The sequence below is a fragment of the Orcinus orca genome, chromosome 1 (genome assembly GCF_937001465.1).
Source record: "Orcinus orca chromosome 1, mOrcOrc1.1, whole genome shotgun sequence".
Lineage (NCBI taxonomy): Eukaryota > Metazoa > Chordata > Mammalia > Artiodactyla > Delphinidae > Orcinus > Orcinus orca.
The window spans coordinates 47,686,070-47,708,001 of record NC_064559.1 but is presented as its reverse complement, the minus strand read 5'-3'; the positions used below and the strand labels follow the sequence as shown (position 1 = coordinate 47,708,001).

Here is a 21,932-nt window from a genome sequence, read left to right as displayed (position 1 = left end):
TCAACAAAATATTAGCAAACAAAATCCAACAAGACATTAACAGGATCATATACCATGATCGAGCGGGATTTATCCCAGGGATACAAGGATTTTTCAGTATCCACAAATCAGTGTGATACACCACATTCACAAACTGAAGAATAAAAACCATTATGATCATCTCAATAGATGCAGAAAAAGCTTTTGATAAAATTCCACATCCATTTATGATAAAAACTCTCCAGAAAGTGGGCATAGAGGGAAACTACCTCAACATAATAAGGGCTATATATGACAAGCTCACAGCTAACATCATACTTAATGGTGAAAAGCTGAAAACATTTCCTCTAAGATCAGGAACAAGACAAGGATTTTCACTCTTGCCACTTTTATTCAACATAGTTTTGGAAGTCCTCCACAGCAATCAGAGAAGTAAAAGAAATAAAAGGAATCCGAATTGGAAAAGCAGAAGTAAAAAAAAAACTGTCACTGTTTGCAGATGACATGACTCTATACATAGAAAACCCTAAAGATGTTACCAGAAAACTACTAGAGCTCATCAGTGAATTCTGTATAGTGACAGGATACAAAATTAATACACAGAAATCTGTTTCATTTCTATACACTAACAACAGAAGGTCAGAAAGAGAAATTAAGGTTACAATCCCATTTACCATCGCCTCAAGAAGAATAAAATACCTAGAAATAAACCTACCTAGGAATGCAAAAGACCTGTAACTCCAAAAACTTAAGACACTGATGAAAGAAATCAAAGATGACAAGATATACCATGTTCTTGGATTGGAAGAAGCAATACTGTCAAAATGACTATACTACCCAAGGCAATTTTCAGATTTAATGCAATTCCTATCAAATTACCAATGGCATGTTTTACAGATTTAGAATAAAAAATCTTAAAATTTGTATGGAAACACAAAAGACCCTAAATAGCCAAAGCAATCTTGAGAAAGAAAAACGGAGCTGGAGGGATCAGGCTCCCTGACTTCCAGCTATACTATAAAGTATGCTACTGGCACAAAGACAGACATATAGATCAATGGAACAGGACAGAAAGCCCAGAAATAAACCCACACACCTATGGTCAATTAATCTACAACAAAGCAGGCAAGAATATACCATGGAGAAAAGATGTCCCTTCCATAAGTGGTGCTGGGAAAACTGGACAGCCACATGTTAAAGAATGAAACTAGAACCTTCTCTAATACCATACACAAAAATAAACTCAAAATGTATTAAAGACCTAAATGTAAGACCGGATACTATAAAACGGAGGAAAACAGGCAGAACACTTTTGGACATAAATCATAGCAATGTCTCTTTGGTTCCACCTCCTAAAGTAATGAAAATAAAGACAAAAATAGACACACGGGACCTAGTTAAACTTAGAAACTTTTGCACAGTGAAGGAAACCATAAACAAAATAAAAAGACAATGTACAGAATGGGAGAAAATATTTGCAAATGATGTGAACTACAAGGGATTAATCTCCAAAATATACAAACAGCTCATGCAGCTCAATATCAAAAAAACAAACCACCCAATCAAAAAATGGGCAGAAGACCTAAATAGACATTTCTCCAAAGAAGACATAAAGATGGCCAAGAGGCACATGAAAAGCTGCTCAACATCACTAATTATTAGAGAAATGCAAATCAGAACTACAATAAGGTATCAACTGACACTGGTCAGAATGCCCATCATCAAAAAGTCTACAAACAATAAATGCTAAAGAGGGTGGGGAGAAAAGGGAACCCTTCTACACTGTTGGTGGGAATGTAAATTGGTACAACCACTATGGAGAACAGCATGGAGGTTACTTAAAAATCTAAAAATAGAACTCCATATGATCTAGCAACCCCATTCCTGGGCATATAATCTGGAGAAAACCGTAATTCAAAAATGTACATGCAGCCAATGTTCAGAGCAGCACTATTTACAATAGCCAAGACATGGAAGCAACCTAAATGTCCATTGACAAAGGAATGGATAAAGAAGATGTGGTACACATATACAATGTAATATTACTCAGTCATAAAAAAAGAATGAAATAATGCCATTTGCAGCCACATGGATGGACCTAGAGATTATCATAGTAAGTGAACTAAGACAGAGAGAGACAAATATCATATGATGTCACTTATATGTGGAATCCAAAAAAATGATACAAACGAACTTATTTACAAAATAGAAACAGACTCACAGACTTAGAAAACAAACTTATGGTTACCAAAAGGGTAAGGTGGAGGGGAGGAATAAATTAGGAAGTTGGGATTAACACACACACACTACTATATATAAAATAGATAATCAGCAAGGACCTACTGTATAGCGCAGGGAAATAAATATACTCAATATTTTGTAATAACATATATGGGAAAAGAATCTGAAAATTATAACTTAATCACTTTGCTATACACATGAAACTAACACAACATTGTAAGTCCATTATACTCCAATATAAAATAAAAATAAAAAACATTTCAGACAAAAAAGGTCTTTCAGATCATTTCCCAAAGATGGTATAGGATTTCTAGCTGTGTTTATAGTGGTTGGAAGGGGACAACAAAGGCCAGATGTGAGAATCCTGAGTTTGCTTTCAAGTCACCAGAGTTTCAGCCTGGGGACTTGATATTTTCTGCACAGTTCTCCAAATTCTGGTGGTAAACACAAGACAGAAAATGCTTTGGGAAAGATACAGTCCACAGTAAAAGACCTAGGAAGCCAAGAGTAGCCCCAAGGGGGTTTCCTCCAGGGGAGAATGAATGACACCTGCCTGGCTTTCTCCCTCTCACCCAGCTCTGCCTATGCTTCCTCCTGGGTCCTGTCTTCCATGAACAACTCCTGCAACACAGGATGTACCCTCAGCCATTCCTACCTTCCCCAGTCTACTCATGCATCTGTGATCCATTACTTTTGTCTGGAGCCTAGTTGTTTCCACTTGCCTGGACCAAGTTGAGGAGGTCCGGCTTCCTACCTGCTATGTAAAGCTGACTTGCTCTATTTTGCCCTAAGCTATCTCTTTCAACATTCAAGGGATCCCACTTATCAAAACATCCTAGGATTTGTAGAATAAGTCTATGTTCACCTTCAGTTCTTCTGAGGACAAATATACCTGTCTCTCAGCCAATGTCTCTTCAGAGCAAAGAGCCTGAATTTCTCTCATGTACCAAGTGGAAGAGAAAATCCTACTGAGCGCTTGAGATGTGGCCAGAGTGACTGAGGAACTGAGTTTGTGCTCAATTTATTAATTTTACTAGATTCAAATTGTAATTAAAAAATTGAAGATGTGTAAAATAATATTTTCTGTTAGACAAAATGTATTATTTCAGTAGGACTACAGTTTACTTCAACAGTTGAAAATTTAGCAGCTGTATTGAGATGTGTTATATGCATGAAATACATACTGGATTTTGAAGACAGTATGAAAAAAGAATATAGACCATCTCATTAATACGTTTAAAATATTGATTATATGTTAAAATAATATTTGATATGTTGGATTCAATAAAATGTTAATTTCACCTATTTTTATCTTTTTAATATGATTACTAGAAAACTTTAAACGATGTTTTTCACATTATATTTCTACTGACATGCTGCCCTACATGATTTCAATGGCTTGTTCTATTCCTCCCACTTACTATTTTCTTTTTCTGGAGAAACTTAATACTGCAGTCACAGACAGTCTATCTGGTTTCATGTTTTGAGTTCAAATAACATTTGCTTTATTCATTTCAGAAAATGAGATGTGAAAAATTTGAAACCACTAATTCTTTATGATTACATAATAGATTTCAATGAAATATTTTGACTTGATCAGTCCAGGAAATTTAGGAAACATCTTTTTTTCCTGTAGCCTTACCAGGACAATAACTTTTCTTTCTTGGATCTGTTGGTACTTTGTCCTGAGAAACGCATCAACCAAATTGGAAGTGAACTGGGATGTATGTCACCTCTAAGCCTTAGACTGCCCAAGTCCAGTCCTCTGTGATTCCAAGGCTTAAGGGAAAATCACCTTTGCACATGTCATGTAAGCATAAAATAGCTTTCAGGCTCCATGCCTGTGGGGCCTTAACCACAGGCTGCAGAGCCATAGATTCAGAAAGGCTGAGGTGCGGGGACTTCTGGAGGATTTTAGGAACAATGATCTGAAGAGACAGTGCAGAATCTAATCACATGACAGGGTGCCAGTCTCTTTATTACATAGTCCTGGGTCTATTTCCCACAGGTTACTTGAGCCATTACTGGGTTTCTTTTGAGCTCAGAATGGTACATTTTCTAAGAGAACAAGTATTCCACCCGGGCCCATAGTTAAGTTTCCCTCCAAGGATGGGAGGAGCAGGGACAGCTTGTCTGCTGCAGCTGCTGCAAAGGAACAGCCTCTGATTTGATGAAACTGCCTTTGACACACAGCTGGGAAGTGAACATAATGCTTGGGAACTTTCTGCCTCATTGGAGGGAAGTAAAAAGTGTCATCTTAGCATAAAAAGAGAGAGCTCAATTCCCAGAGGTAGCAGGCAACGAGCATTAACTAAATTGTCAGTTTGGAGCCAGTACTCCCTTGATGAGCCTGGTTTTTCTCAGACAGCCTCTGAGCCTCCACTAAGCCCAACTTCAGTGTTCTCCCTGTTTGCACAGCTTCCCTCCCCAACAGGAGCTCTCCCACTGACCTTCCAAACCTCCCACACCATCAGAGGCTACAGAGGAAACCTGTTCTCCTGGGAGCTGAGGCTCAAGTGTGACACAGAAACCTTGCCCTTGAATGGGTCCTCCCTCTACATACTCCCTCCATGTACCACACTGGTTCATGAGTGGATTTCTGCTGTGTTCCCAGGTGAACACTCAGTCTGAAGGCCCCTGATCTGCAGGTAGACTCCAGGTCTCAAAGAATCTCCCAAAGTTTCTTTCTCACCCTGAGGAGCATAGAGATACAAAATCTCATGGTTATCCCCTACTCACTTCTTGTTTCTGGGAACATTTATGGAGAGAAAACCAGGTAAATGGAAGCTTGAGCTGCATCTCCTACGAGCTGGGGCTCTCTGCCCCTTGGAAAGAACTGAAAGCCTCTCAGTACTCTTTGAACAGCTTGTCATCTTGTCACTCACATCAGTTCCCAATCCAGCTGGACTCGATCAATATCATCCATCAGCTTCATGAGCTTCTTCTTAAACTGATGTTCAAAACGCACATCATCCTCAATAACGAGAGTCTTCTCCAGCTCTCGGTCAATTACCTGTAAAGGCCAGTGGGAAGATACCTTATGAAAAGTTGATACTTACTTATCTAATGAAAAATAGGTATCAAAAAGTCAAAAGTATAGTAGCACAACATGTAGTAGCTCATAACTGGAATCTAAGCAAAAGTCCGTCAACAGTAAAATGGATAAATAAACTGTGGTGTATTTACAGCAATGAGTGTAAATGATCTACAGTTAAATGCAAAGTTATGGGTGAATCTCACAAATGTAATGTTGAGAGATTGAATGGAACCATATGGTGTGTACACATAATTAAAGGAAAAATGTAGACAAAACTATTCTGTGCTGTTAGAAGTCAGGAGAGTGGTCACCCTTGGGGAACTGATGGCTAGGAAAAAATGCAGAGAAGGGCTGTGCTTCTGGGGTGCTGGTAACCCGTTTCTTGAGGTAGGTGCTGGTTAACCTGGCTGTATTATTTAATTTGTGAAATGTCGTTGGCCAGTATCTTATGATCTACATATTTTTTCCTCTAAAATTTAAAGTTTATCTATAAAACAAAGTTTCTTGAACAAAAAAAGATAGGCATAGACTGGATCATTAAAAGGGAGAAGGCCCTTTCAAGAGGACCTTCTTTGGGGACTCTCTTTTCTTGTGGGAACTGACCCTTAACCAAGAACCCCACACTTTAATACCACCCCTATCAATGTCTGATCTGTAAGACAGGGGTTCAAGTCCTGGCTCTGCCCCTTCTTGCCTGAACAAGGTAACTATTTTCTCTTGGGTAAAATGGGCCCATCTCTCCTAACCCATCTCACATGACTTCCGGGTGATTTCTTATACTGAGTCACTTGATAAATGATGACATGCTAGATAAACACAAGGCATTCCTACTAAGGATGAGGATGCATCACTAGGAATGCGGTCCCCAGAACGTGGGTGTCTTCCCCTATCATCATCCCAAGTGGCACCAAGGCTACCCTTCCTTGTTTGTCACTGGCCTTGTGTCAGAGGGAGACAGAAGGCAATGACAGCTTCCAAGCACACTCTCAGAACAGTTATGGGTTCACTTTATATCTGGCCCGAGTTCACCTACAAGGTCCCACTCTCCTTCCTCCTTGTTAAAGAACTGCACATTGAAATGAAGCGTTATTTACCTCTTTCCAGACAGAGTAGTGGCTAAGGAAGCAGCCAATTTCACCCCTAGTTAGAGGCCTGGAGGAGTAGGGATCTCGATATCCTGGCAGCATTTCAATATTCAGGGCCTTCAGCTGGCTTGTGTTGAGTGCCCTGCAAGACAGAACATGCCCCAAAATTAACAGGTTGAGAGGTCCCCACCACAGAAGCCAGAAGGAAGAGTTCTGCATATTCCCCGGAGCCTTTCTGCACACTGAGAAGGACTCCTCATGTTTCCCATTATTCCTTACAAGCTCCTCAGGGTTAATGTGTTGTGGTAGCGTTATGAGCTTTGTGAGGACAAGAAAGAGTCATACTTTATATACCCCTCGCAATGCCCGACACAGTTCTTAAGTGTCATCACTATTGACAACTTTGAAAAGATATTTTCCTAGTGAAGGAGAGTGGCTAACAGAAAGCTTAAATACTATTAAACACTGGAAGGGATGAGGACAGGAAGGAATCAGAAGAGAAATTGTGTGTATGTGTACATCTTTCCTTTGGACATAAAAAAAGGTTAAAGATAAAATGCAGAGAGAATCTTGTAAGCAAGAGAGAAGTGACTCACTACATACAAAGTATTCTCAGTAAGATTAATAGCTGATTCTCATCAGAAACCGTGGAAGCCAGGAGGCAGAAGATTGATATATTCAAAGTGCTGACTGAAAGAGACCGTCAACCAAGAATTCTATATCTAGTCAAGATAGCCTTCAAAAATGGAAAAATTAAGATATTCCCAGATAAACAAAAAGAGTGTCACTAGTAGATCTGCTCTACAAGAAATACTAAAGGGAATTCCTTAGGCTGACATGAAAGGAAACTAGACAATAACTCAAATCCACATAAAGAAAGAAAAGCACTGGTAAATATAACTGCATAGGTATCAATAAATACAAATAATGTAAGTGTTCTTTTGTTTATAACTTTCCCCTTATCTGATTTAAATTATAGCTGCATAAAGCAATAAGAGCAAATAATGTATAAAGAAATAATTTGTGTAACAATAGAACAAAGGAGCGGGGAAGGAATGATGCTATATAGTAGCTAAGTTTTTATATAATATTGAAGTTAAGGTGGTATTTTTTTTATTGAGGTTTAGTTGACGTATAACATTAGTTTCAGGTGTACAACATAAGGATTCAATATTTTGTGAAATGATCCCATGATAAGTATAGTTAGCATTCATCACTACATAGCTACAAATTTTTCTTGTGATGAGAACTTAAGATTTATCCTTAGCAACTTTCAAGTATGCCATACAGTATTATTAACTGTAGTCACCACATTGTGTATCTCATGACTTATTTTATTAAAAAGTTTATACATTTTACCCCTTCACCTATTTCATTCACCTCCCAATCCCACCTGTGGCAATGAATCTGTTCTCTACAAGTTTTGTTTTGTGTGCTTTTAGATTCCACATATAAGTGGTATCATATTTGTATTTCTCTGACTTATTTCACTTAGCATAATGCCCTCAAGGTCCATCCATGATGTCACAAATGGCATGACTTCCTTCTTTTTCAGAGCCAAATAATATTCCATTGTATAGATACACACATATTTTCTTTATCCATTCATCTACTGTCAAACACTATGTTACTTCCATGTCTTGGCTATTATAAATATTGCTGAAATGAACATGGGGGTGCATATATCTTTGAGTTAGTTTTTAAATTTCCTTTGGATAAATACCCAGAAGTGGAATTGCTGGTAGTTTATTTTTTTGAAGAACATATGTTTTCCACAGTGGCTGCACCAATTTATTCCCAACAGTGAACAAGCGTTCCTTTTTCTCCACATCCTTCCCAATACTTGTTATTTCTTGTCTATATGATAACAGTCCAATAAGTGGGAGGGGAGATCTCGTGGTTTTGATTTGCATTTCCCTAATGATAAGTGATATTGCTCAACTTTTCATGTATCAATACCTGTTGGTTTTCTGTATGTGTTCTTTGGAAAAATCTCTATCCAGATCCTCTTCCCATTTTTAAATCAGATTTTTTTTTTTTTTGCTGTTGAGTTGTACGAGTTCTTTATATATTTTGAAAGTTAAACTCTTATCAGATATATGACTTGCAAATATTTTCTCCCATTTGGTAGCCTGCCTCTTTATTTTGATGGTTTCCTCTGCTGTGCAGAAGCTTTTTAGTTTGATACAGTCCTACTTGTTTAATTTTTTGTTGTTGTCACCTTTGCTTTTGGTGTCAAGTCCAAAAAATCATCACCTAAGCTGGTGTCAAGGAGTTTATTCCCCCCTGTTTTCTTCTAGGAAGTTGGTATTAATATGAACTAGATTGCTATAAATTAAGATGTTAATTGTAATCCTCAGGGCAATCACTGAGAAAATAACTAAAAATATATATAGGAAAAGAAACAAAAGAATTAAAATGTTAAAGTAGAAAATATCTTTTAAACATAAAAGAATGGACATTCTTATGCCTCATAAGAATGGAGGCATAGAGGAACAAATAAGACATAAGATGTATCAAAAACAAATAGAAAACAGCAGGTGTAAATCCTACCTTATCAGTAATCACATTAAATGTGAATGGATTAAACCCTGTAATCAAAGACAGAGCTTAGCAGAATGAGTTTTTAGAAAGACGATCCAACTATGTGCTATCTACAAGAGACAGACTTTAGATTCAAAGGCAAATAGGTCTAAAGTAAAAGGATAGAGAAAGATATACCATGTAAACAGCAACCACAAGAGAGCTGGAGGAGCTATACTGCTGTAATATCTGACAAAAAAATTTAGACAAGATTACCAAAGGAGAATATTTTATAATGGTAAGAGTCAATCCATCAGGAAGACATAATTATAAATACATATGCATCTTACAATAGACCAAAAACATGAAACAAACTGACCTAACTAAAAGGAGAAACAAAAAATTCAAAAATAGTGGGAGACTTTAATACCCCATTTTCAGTAATGTATAGAACTAGCCAGGAAACAGAACCAATTAGACCTAACATTTATAGAACACTCTACCCAGGAGCAGCAAAATACACATTCTTCAACTGTACATGTAACATTCTCTAAGACCATGTTAGACCATAAAGACTATACAGACCATAAAGCCTCAGTACACTTAAAACGATGACTGAAATCATATAAAATATGTTCCACAATCATGATGAAATTAAAAATTGATAGGAACTTGGAAAATTCAAATATGTGAAATTAAACAACACACTCCTTAACAGCCAATGAGTTAAAGAAACCACAAAGGAAATGAGAAAATATTTTGAGACAAATCAAAATGAAAACATAGTATACCAAGGCTTACAGGATGCACCTAATGTAGTACTTAGAGGGCTAGTTACAGCTACAAACGCCTATGATTAAAAAAAAAAAAATCTCAAATAATCTGCTTTTCCATTTTAAGAAACTAGAAAAAGAGCAAAGTAAACCCAAAGCAAGCAAAAGGAAGGAAACAAAGACTAAAGTGGAAATAAATGAAATAGAGAATAGAAAAATAGAGAAAAAATAAGAGCAAAAGTTGGTTCTTTGGAAAGAACAAAATTGATAATCCTTTAGCCAAAAAAAAGAGAGTAAACTCAAATTATTAAAATGAAGAAAGAAAGAGGGGGCAATCCCTACTGACCTTATGGAAGTAAAGAGGATAAGAAAATACTATGAATAATTATACACCAACAAATTAGATAACCTGAATAAAATGGACACATTGCTAGAAAGATACAAACTGACTCAAGAAATAGAAATTCTAAATATACCTATAACAAAGTAAAGAGGTTGAATTAGTAAAACAAAATGTCCCACAATACAGTCCAGAACCAGAGAGCTTCACTAAAGAATTCCGCCAAACATTTAAAGAATTAACACCAATCTTTCATAAACTCTTACCAAAAATAGAAGAGGGAGCACCTCCCAACTCATTCTATGAAGTATTATATTGATACCAAAACCAGAAAAAGCCATCACAAGAAGACTACAGACCAATATCCCTTATTACTATAAATAGAAAAATCCTCAAGAAAATACAAGTAAACAGAATCCAGCATCACATAAAAGGCATTATACATCCTGACAAGTGGGATTTATCCCAGAATTGCAAGGTTCGTTTAACATGTGAAAAAAAGTCATGTGATGTTTGTCTGTTAATTATTAACAGACAAAAATCACATGATCATCTCAATAGACATAAAACTTGACAAAAATCCAACTGTATATGGATTAAATGTTTATATTCCCCCCAAGTTCACATGTTGATGTTATTAGGAGGTGGGGCCTTAGGTCATGAGGGTGCAATGCTCATAAATGAGATTAGTGCCCTTATAAGAAGAGACACAGAGCTTGCTTTCTCTCCTCTCTCTGCTGTATGAAGGCACAAGAGGATAGCCACCTACAGACCAGGAAGGGGTCTGGCACTGCAATCCAGCCATGCTGGCACCCTTCTCTAGGACTTCCCCGCCTCTGGAATTTCGAGAAATAAATGTTATCTGAGCCACCTGGTCTATGGTAACTTGTTACAGCTGCCCAAACTAAGATACCAACACCCTTCCATGATAAAAAACACACAACCCAATCAAGCCCATCTGTGAAAACTCCACAGCTAAGATTGTATTTAATGGTGAAAGACTGAATGCTTCTCCCTAATATCAGGAACAAGTCAAGGCTGTCCACTCTTACGACTTCTATCCAACATTGTACTTGAGGCTCTAGCCAGGGTAACTTAATTGGGTAAACAAAATAAAACGATATTCAGGTTGGAAAAGAGGAAGTAACACTATCTACATTTGCAGATGACATAGCCTTGTATAGAGAAAATCCAAAGGAAAACACACACTGTTGGGCTGCACCTGAAGGCCTTCAAGCCTCGTAATTGCCTGGTCTCAAGAAAGAGGGAAGAGCCCAGAGACAGAGACAGCAACACCAATGGTTTATTGGCCAGGGGATCTTACAAGTTGAAACGAAAGGTCCTGGAGAAACACTCCACTGTGTATGGCAGACAACAGGCAAGACACAGCAGCAACCTTTGCTACCTAGGAGAGGAAAGAGGCTACCATTTATAGGGGGAATTGACGTCAGGTGGGCTCATCAGTTACCAGGGAAACCAGTGGCTGGGGCAGGGGGCAAGTTACTGATTAAGCCCTATAATTAAGATAATTGGATAGTCATGTGAATGAAGCCGGCACTGGTCAAGCAGAGAATATACACAGAGCAAGAGAACAGCCATCTGGAGTGGCCTGACCATACACTCCACCCCTAAGTACCCTGCATGACCCTTACAGTCTTGGTCTGCCCCTCTTCTGAGATATCCCTGGGCTCAAGTATGCAGAGGTGCACTGCAAACAAGCACCACAAATGCAACACAAACAATAGCAGCTAAGGAGTACCAAGAGTAAGCCAGGGGCTTGGCTCGCAGGACAGGAAGAAGGTGAGAGTCTGCAGTCGTCCCCAACGTGGTCACATTAATGACGTCAGCTTTCTCTGGCATCTTACTGCAGACCCAGTAATCCGACTCAGTTTGCAGTAAGGCCACTGTTTTTGCCCAGTCCTCAAACAGATTCCCTCCACTGAGGCTAGGGATGGAATGTGATGTTTCAACAGGCACAATACAGGGGAGATTATGACCATTAAGCAAATTATAAGCAGTAACAGCATTCTGAGATCATACCCTCGCCTGTGGTTTTTTGCCTGGCCTGCTGTACCATACAGCCTGTCCACCTTCAGTCCCCACAGCCCAGCTGCTGCTGAATTACAGAGAGACGGTATAACAACAGAGCACAAGAATAATATAATGGTGCCTTTTTCCAGTAGGGCGTCCTGATTAATTACCTTAGTAGTCTCAGGTGGGGCCGGGTAGAAGCTAGGTGAAATCTTTCCAATCCTACTGCCCACAGGGCGGCAAATCCAAACCACCGGGGACTTATCTGCCAGTCCCAGGGCCATTTTATAATGTGTTTCCCTGAGGGTAGATCCTGTGGAAGGGCAAAAGTGAGTTATTGTCCTGACCGATAGTTGGCAATGGTCCGTTGGTGGTCAACAGCTGAACTTGGATGGTGTTGACTAGTTGCCTCAGGGTTAACATGGCGTAGGCACTGGGATGATAGCTCCTGGGATGTTCAGTTTTAGTCTGTAGGGCTTGAATTAGCCTCCTGGAAACTTGAGAGGGCAAGTTTCCCATCTCAGTTGTTGTTTAAATCATCCATTTATCCTTTCGATTAGCCTGGCAGCAGTGGGGTTGTAGGGCAGATGGAAATACCAGTGTATGTCACTTTTATCAGCCCATTTCTCAACTTCATGGCCGGTAAAGTGGGTTCCTTGGTCTCCATCGATGTCCATGGGGTTCCTGTATGTCGTGCACGGCTGTTCTAGATCCTGCAGAGTGGTTTTTTGTGTTGCTCCAGGACTCCGGTAGGCCTTTTGTAATGTCTTCCCCCTGCTGTAACATGTTGCAGACTAAACAAAGCGTTTGTATTCACTAGCCATCCCTGTGCAGTCAGATGAGCCATGAGCATGGGGCTGACGTTTCTAAACTGGTCAGAGACTCTGAGGTTAACAGGACATCATCAATATAATGGAAGAGAAAGACATCTCTCATGGTGGTCAGTTGCCTCCAGTCTGGGGAAAGGAGCTGCTCTCCATCTGTATCCTGTGGGACAAGGGACCTCTGACCTCGTCCCAATCTTCTTCCTCTCCTCCATCACTCTTGGTAGGATACCACACCTTGGGGTCCCAATTTGACCATCCAGGCTCTCTTGACAGCCCCCATTCATCAAGGACAGCAGCCACAGGGCCCCATGTGCTAGTGGACAGCCACCTCAGGATTACCCCCACAACTTTTCGTTACCTGTCCTTATTTCCCAACATTTTGGTGCTCACAGGAATTTCCTCAGCCTCCCGGCTAGCTCGACAATTGTTGAACTGCACCCCGTAGGTCTGCAAGCTTTATAATTATTCAGCCTCGAGGCTGAAGAAAGAGCCCAGACACAGCCACAAAGACATCAATGGTTTACCGGACAGGGGGATCTTACAAGTCTGAAGCCAACAGTCCTGGAACATCACTCCACTGTGCGCGGCAGACAACAGGCAGGACGCCGCAGAAATCTCCGCTACTCCAGGGAGAAGGAGTTTACCATTTATAGGGGGAATTAACATCACGCTTTCTCATCAGTTACCAGGGAAACCAGCAGCTGGGGCAGGGGCAAACATGCAGGCAGTTACTGATTAAGCCCTATAATTAAGGGGATTGGATAGTCATGTGAGTGAAGCAGAGACTGGTAAAGCAGACGTACAAAGAGCAAGAGAAGAGCCATCTTGAATGGCCTGACCATACACACACACACACACACACACACACACACACACTATTAGAACTAATAAATGAGTTCAGCAAGGTTGTAGGATATAAGCTCAGTATACAAAAATCAACTGTATTTCTATGCACTTAGCAATTTGCAATCTAAAAATGAAATTAAGGAAACAATTCCACTTACCATAGCATCAAAAAGAGTAAAATACTTAAGAATAAATTTAACAAAATTAATGCAAGACTTGCACACTAAAAACTACAAAACATCAAAGAATTAAAGCTCTAAATAAATGGAAAGATATCCCATGATCATGAATCAGAAGACTTCATATCGTTGTGATAGAAATTCTCCCCTCAATTGATCTACAGCTTCAATGCAATTCCTATTAAAATCCAAACTGTCTTTTTTTGTGTGGAAAATGACAAGCTAATGCTAAAATTCATATGGAAATCCAAGGGACCTAGAATAGCTTAAACAATCTTGAAAAACAATAACAAAGTTGAAGGACTCATACTTCCTTACATAAGAAGCTACTGTGAGGCATAGGGACCGGTGTACACATCAGTGGAACAGAACTGAGAATCCAGCAATAAACCCTTATATTTAGAGTTAATTATTTTTTGACAAGGTTGCCAAGACAATTCAGTAAAGGAAACGAATAGTCTTTTAACAAATGGTGCAGGGACTAGATAACCATGTACAGAAGAATGAATTGGACCCCTACCTTACACCATATAAAAAACTAACTCAAAATGTATCAAAGATCTAATGTGTAAGAGATACATATAAAAGATAAAACTCTTAGAAGAAAACACAGAACCAAGTCTTTGTGGCTTTGGACTTGGCAATGGATTCTTAGATACGACACCAACAGCACAAGCAACAACAAAAATATAAACTGGACTTCATCAAATTAAAAACTTTTGTGTTTCAATGGACACCATCCTGAAAGTGAAAAGATGACATAAAATGGGAGAAAATATTTGCAAATTATATATCTGACAAGAGGCTTGTATCCAGAGTATATAAAAAACTCTCACAATTCAACTAGTTCTCCTTGGTCCGTGTGGCCTATGAAGGAGATTGGGGCTATTAGAGGTATTTGAAACAGTGGTTCCCAAACTCTAGTGCATCCAAGAATAGGGTTGCCAGATTTAGCAAGTAAAACACAGAATGTCCAGTCAAATTTATATTTTGGATAAACAGTAATTTTTTAGTATAAATAAGACCCATGCAATGTTTGAGACAAATTTAACTGGGTATCCTGTATTTTATGTGGCAACCTTACCAAAGAATCACCTTGACACTTCTTAAACGTAGATTCCCTACAGATCATAATTCAGCGGCTCTGGGACTCAGGAAGCTGCCCTCTTAACCAGCCCCTAGGGACTCTGACATGGGTGTCCAGGCCACACTTTGAGAAACACTGATGAGATTCTCTAAAGGAGTCATAAAAACTTCCACAACGGCTTCTAGTCATACTCCTTAGAGCCATTCATATTCCAAATTCACATATAACATGGAATTGCAGGTTTTGCAAATATCTATGCCTTGAAATAACAGTGTCAAATAAAAAAGCAAAGCAAAGCAAAACAGAACAACATCAATAACAAAAACCCTTGAAGGAATCTAACTGGGTACCCTATGTGACTTTCCTAACATGTTCCTGGGAAAAGTGATCAGCCCAGGCAGACTGTGGCAAGCATCTCATGCAACAGGAGACACAGACTGTTATGCATTTTTTCCATTTACTTTCTTCAGGTCACCCCAGGTTAGACGCTTTGCTCTAAATCAGGCTCTGAATGCAACTCTGATTGCATTCCTTCCAATGCACTACAGGGCTGGAAACCACCACAACCACGGGAAGAACCCCCAGAGACAGTGGAAAATCACAACCAGTGCAAACCTTCAGCATAATGAAGACCAGAGAGCACTGGATGGTGAGTGGATTTCTGCTCTACTCAGTGAAATTAACATATATAAGCTACTATGAGTCATAAAGTTTTCCCAAAGTAGGCTGCACCGTGAAGACGTGTCTATCTTGCAATGAGTGCAGATTCCTCCCACCAAGACTAAACCTCTGTCAGAGAGGGTGCATCCCCACTCCAACCACATCTGCAAAGGCTCGAGGAAAAACCCCAACTCACTTTCCATCCACAGCCTCGACAATCTTGACTTCAATCTCCTGCTCGTACAGGGTACGTAACATCCGGTCCCGTCTGTCCTTTCTACGCTTCAGGTTTATCATGAAAATCTAACGCAGGAAGAAAACAGGAAAAGAAACACAGATTAGTCAACTCTTTTTCTAGGCTATTTGAAAAGTAAAGTAAATGTAATGAACAAAGTTTTGGAATAAGGATTGGAAAAGACAGGGAAAACTGTGGTGAAGATTTATTTATATTTCATATCAGGTCAAAAAGTTATTCTTCAGGAGGCCAAAGGTAAATCAAACCTAAAACATATGAGATGAAGGGGGTAGGAAGCAGTTTGGCAAATGGTTAGATTTATCAGCAGACCTAAGTTTACTAAGTGTTTGCCTTGGACCAGTTCCTGTGCGTCAGTTTCATCATCTGTAAAACTGAGATAATACTGGTCCTGTCACCTGGGTACAAAATATTAGCTATTCTTATCATTTATATCCACGGTAGAAAAATTTAAAGTCATTCAAAGAATAAGAAAAATCTAGTCTTAACAAATTCCTTTTAGTTCCAAAGGTTCCAAATTGAATTACCAAGGTCTTAATTTGAGTAGCTTCTTTACCAGAAGTTTTCAACTCCCTTAGAATTTTTCTGAAAGAAGTAGAGAGAGAGAGGGTCCTGCACTTGGTGGTAGCCCTTTGGGAAAAGGCATCATTTCCACATCACGTGGATCTGAGGGAAACCTTATAGAGGGGACACATACTGGTCCATGAAGTCCCAGAAATGTGCATTCAGATTGTCCCGCATGAGGACTGGGTCTTCCTGCAGCCCCTCACCTCAGCCCCTAAATTCCCAATGACTGCACTAAACACACACATATCCTGAAGCTACTACAGGGAGTTACACAGATAATGAGGCTGGCCTGATTATTCCCAGATTTAAGGAGCCAAATAAGTACCCAAAGGCTCATGAATGTTATTACAGATATCTATGTGCTTTAATAAGGTTCTTTTCTACGAGCAGTAATAAACTCACTTTGTCCATTAAACTAGTCCTGCAAAAGAGGGAGACTTCAGCTACCAGTAAGAAATACTGAATAGCATGGGAAAGGAGAACCCTCCAGGAATAAGCCGGATGACACTGGCTTCATCCTAACGACCCATCTAGATGACTTTGAGGAATACGTTTCATGTTCCAGGGTCCAGTTCCCTTGTTTGTAAAAAGAGGGAGTTGAACAACCTCATCTCTCAAGACCAGTACAGATTAAAATGTCTATGATATGTGGTTTATGATAAAGTTTGCTTTATGCTGTCTAGAATAAGGAAGAAACTATGTCTTACAAGCAGGCTGGAGTTCAGACTTTACTGGGGGTTAAGCTGTGGTTCACACAGTCGTTCTGAATGTAATCATCGAGATGCTATATGTTTTACTGGATCAAAAGCTAAATTAACTAAAATTTCAACTCTTCCTTACAAAATATTCTCACTTCTATCCATTTATACAGCTCTGGGCAAAGAACTGATGGGGGAGCAAGATGTCCTCTTTGAAGAAATCATCCATCTGAATCAGAGCAAAGTGGATTAGGTATCATGAAATCATGATTTCATTACCTCCGTTGTTTATCTAACTGGGCAATTATTATTATTTTGTTTGTTTGTTTGTTTTAACATCTTTATTGGGGTATAATTGCTTTACAATGGTGTGTTAGTTTCTGCTTTATAACAAAGTGAATCAGTTATACATATACATATGTTCCCATATCTCTTCCCTCTTGCGTCTCCCTCCCTCCCACCCTCCCTATCCCACCCCTCCAGGCAGTCACAAAGCACCGAGCTGATCTCCCTGTGCCATGCGGCTGCTTCCCACTAGCTATCTACCTTACGTTTGGTAGTGTATATATGTCCATGCCTCTCTCTCGCTTTGTCACAGCTCACCCTTCCCCCTCCCCATATCCTCAAGTCCGTTCTCTAGTAGGTCTGTGTCTTTATTCATGTCTTACCCCTATAACTGGGCAATTATTTTTTAAAAAACAATTTCTGTGGTGACTGTATTTGCCTTGTTACCTGGGATTTTAAAACTTAATGAGTCATGTTCATTTATATTTCATTTTCTTCCTGTTTAGAATCATACTGTGATGGGCCATGTTCCATCTCCCAATTTTATGGCTATGGAAAGGAATGGGCATTTCCTCATGTGTTCACACGGAGCTACCTGAGGTCACTCCAGGAGAGCAAGACAAAACAAAAAACAAAAAATTGACAGAAATACAACAAAAAGTCCCCACAGATCCAAGACCTCTAGTCTGGGAAGACTTTAGTAAATAACAATCCTGCCAGGACAAGTGCAATAAAAATTGCAGCCATGAAGGAAAAACACAGACGGCTCCCTCATACTTAGTGAATAGTAAACAAACAAAAAGCCACACAGCCGAATGCAGCCCAGACACCACCAACAAGGTCACAGAGTACTGGGAAGGTTGAAAAGGCCCCTGAAAATCCCTTTTTCCACTATCCTATCTCTGTTCCGAGCACAGAGATGACAACCAGGGTTCAGGAGAGTAGAGTCCCCCTATCTGCATCCTTTACAGAGTTGGCCTTTTCCAGAAGGCTTCTAAGAGTGACCCAGTCCTTCCAAATGGAAGACCAGAGCTAGAATATCCTGCTTTGTCCCATTGTATCTGCTCTGACTTGATCCTCGTTGGAATGTGTTTATAAAGGGAAAAATGAATATATGTAAAGACCCTTGAGTTCTTTTACCTGGAGACCTGAGAGCTGGTGAGAGCTGCAGGGAAGGAAAGCTGTAGTAATATGTGGAAGTGGGTTCAGTGCCTGGGTGGTCCAACTTTTCTGCAGCCCTGATTGTTTATAAAACTATGTACACTTTAGTCTAATTCTTCTCTACCACACTTAAAATCATCTTGTCTCATCCTGCCCTCTGTGGAAATAGCATAGTAGCTGCTAATTCCTTTCCACTTAATATTCATGAAATACTCCTTTCCATTCCTGAAGTCTGCCTGCAAATACATTTTATAGAATAAATTCCAATTTCCAGTTCCAGCAGCAATTTAAGATGGCTGTACTTTGGGGACCTGTATGACATAGTACAGGGGGATAAACAGGGCATTTTCTTTCAATTAATCAATGGCAATGAGCATGCAGCACAAAGCTTGGCTTATAACATATCCAAAATTCACAGAAAAGTTCTGTCTCAGTTTTGTGGATTCCTGAGGCACTGTCCTAGCTTCTAGACCACCAAGCTCCTGAACACTGATCAGCAGTTATGTGACATGAGGGACCCATGAAGGATTCAGGGACTTGGAGTCTCAATTCTGGTCCCACCAGGTATCTGCTGTGCATATTACTAAGACAGGCATCTCTTTATATTTCTGCTTCATTCTTTACACAATTGAAACCTAATAATAAATATGACTCTCAGAGCACTATTATGAAGTTCTTGCCTGCTGAAGGGAGAATTTTAGAATAGGTTTCTTTTTTCACTTTTGCTTTGTCCTCTAAACTCTGCCCTCCAATCTTTTCCCATGGAAAAACAGCAGAGAGAAAATAAAGCAAAGAATGTTCCAGAATGGTTTCCGCTTACTCAGAATAAAGTTAAAGTCCTCCAATACCTAAAATATATACCTTCCTTACCTTACCCTTGAAGCTTGATAAAATATGGCAATATCTGCTCCTAGAAAATATCACTTTCATGACTAAATAGTAACGTCTTTCTGACTCAATCATTAATTTACTTTTACCATGATGCTCCTTTTTTAAGAAAAGTGAACTGAGGCACAACAAAAACTGAGAACCTTTTCCAAGACCTTGGTTTCTTTTCAGCAGCCAAGCTGGTCTGGCTGGCTCCCAGACGTGTGATCACGCTTGTGTTCTGATACAAACATATAAGCATGACGTACACAGGTGCACAGGTGCACGTGCACATCCACACAGACACCTTTCCTACCTCATTGAATCCCATCTTGTCTGGATATTTAGGGACAACTGAGACGAACTGGGAAGGTTCCATTGGAGGATGGTCAACTGGAAGACACGAGAAACACACAGAGTGTTTTGTTAGTGAGAGGCTCAGAGCACAGCATTCCAACCACAGGTCTGACCTCTAGAAACACAGCCTGCATGTTCAGGGCAGGGGATAACTGCAGTTTTCTAGGACTGAGTGGCTATATAAGAACCCCAGATGGTCACAACGCTGGTTTTGAGAGCACCTGTTTATATGCAGACTGCAGTATTTGCTCCATGTCCCTCAAGCGCTATTTTAAGAGCATTTGAAAGGTAGTCTAGGGTAGTGATTTAGGGCGAGGGCTCTAAAGTCACATGACCTGGGTCCAAACTTTGGTCTGTGAAGGTCTGGAGCAGACAGGTGACCTCTCTAAGCCTGTTTCTTTGTGTGTAAAATCAGGATAATAAAAGTGTATCTCTTAGAGTTATAAAATTTAAATGAGACCTACATGCAAAGCGCTAGCCACAGTCGATGAACACGGTAAATGCTCAATAACTCCTGGCTACTACTCACAGTGGCCCATGATGAAAGAGCTCAGAAATAGGCTGGACTTTTTTCTAAAGAATGCTTTTTTTCTATATGTTTAAGATTGTAAAACTCTGGGACTATTTTATTTTAAGATCCCATCCAGGCAGGTTTAGCTACAGGTACTCAAAAGGTCCTTTATTTTAACGCAAACTCACCTCCAAGGCCCAGCCCACATCCCAGAACTTGGTACAGGGCTAACAAGGAAGTTTCCAGATGGGAGGGGTGTTGCATCTCAAGTAATAAAAGTTTTATTTATTTCATACTCTAAAAAAGCTTTCTTTATAAACTATATATTTTAAAGGTTGAAAGTAATATTGATTAAAGAACCTGAGAAGGTCTTGAAAATTTTAGTATTTCACAAACTCAAAGTACTCACTTGGTTTTCCTTGAAGACATAATACAAGGAAAATGTTAAGTGAGAGCTGGTAACTGGGTTGTTTGAAGAACTATAGTTGATGGCCATTGCTACTGTTCACCGGTATCCATTCCCCTCTATTTCAGGCATATGAGAGGGGCTTTTCCACCTTCAGGTTAGTCATGGCCACATGAGTTGCTGCCACTCAACTCTCCAAACCCTCCTCCCACCCCTGCCCCAGCCCCACCTCAATGATCTTAGCAGCCTATGTTGATATGGAGAAGCCAAAACATTGAAGCAGCCTAGAATGATGTGCCAACATGTGGAGGACAGCTGCCCAGGAAACATACGAGGACCACTGTAGACTTTGCATAACAAGAAACGAGCCATTGTTGTATGAAGCCAACGAGATTTCAGTGTTCTTTGATATTCCAGCATAACATCACCTGTCCTGATTGAGATCCTATCCAAAGGGTATTATTTGTTTAACTTACCCTCCACTGGTATATTAAAGAGAAACCACGACATCCAGTTTCACTTATGATCAAATGATGTGAAACCGTAGAAAGCAGTGAAACAGGTTTCCTAAGCCAAACACAAGAGTTGGTCTTATTATTTCAATCTTGATCTTAACCGTCACATTTCTATGAGTACACAGTGTGTGTGTTTCTGTTTCCCTCAGCAACCCAGAATATTTTGGTCCTCCCTGCTCCACCCCACTCCATTAATTTCTTTTAAAATCAACAAATGTTGATTGTGGGGTCACCACGTACAGCGTTAGGTTTTTACGAGAAAAAATCTTAACATACCAACTCCTTCCTGTTCATGTTGTTTGAAGAGCTGTCTGGCCCTCTCTCATCGGGCCTTAGACTTGGGAGGGGGGTATATTTCGGGTTACCCTTTCCACCCTGTTGGTCTCTGTTCGGCACTCACGTGGGCTGCCTGGCTTTAACAGTTTAGCCAAAGAGTCTGCTTTTAGCCACTTGGCTTCCATCAAACATGGGTAGTCATTGTGTTCACAGGACAAGTATCCCCCCAAAAGCCACAAGTGGCTGGTCCTGAAGACCACCGTTGAGCAGAAATATGAGACACAGGCCTGGGTTTTGTCACTGAAGGTAGAGCTAAGCCATAGGGAAAAACAGGAGATGATATTAATTAGACTTAAGAAGCTTACTATGTGGGGAGAAGGGATGCATCTTTGCTGACATCAGACTTGAAGATTAGGTACATCCCAGCT

General features: G+C 39.8%; 1 protein-coding gene across 8 annotated transcripts in view; it reads right to left on the bottom strand.

Moving 5' to 3' along the window:
* COLGALT2 (collagen beta(1-O)galactosyltransferase 2) overlaps positions 1–21,932 on the bottom strand; it is a 147,417-nt gene that overhangs the window by 29,167 nt on the left and 96,318 nt on the right. For all 8 annotated transcript variants that reach the window (XM_049701920.1, XM_049701962.1, XM_049701936.1 and 5 more), the window contains exons 7-10: positions 19,756–19,832; positions 15,805–15,911; positions 6,352–6,484; positions 5,106–5,233 (exon numbers count right to left, since the gene is read on the bottom strand). In XM_049701920.1, the coding sequence (XP_049557877.1) occupies positions 5,106–5,233; positions 6,352–6,484; positions 15,805–15,911; positions 19,756–19,832 (445 nt within the window). The remainder of the gene's footprint in view (positions 1–5,105; positions 5,234–6,351; positions 6,485–15,804; positions 15,912–19,755; positions 19,833–21,932) is intronic.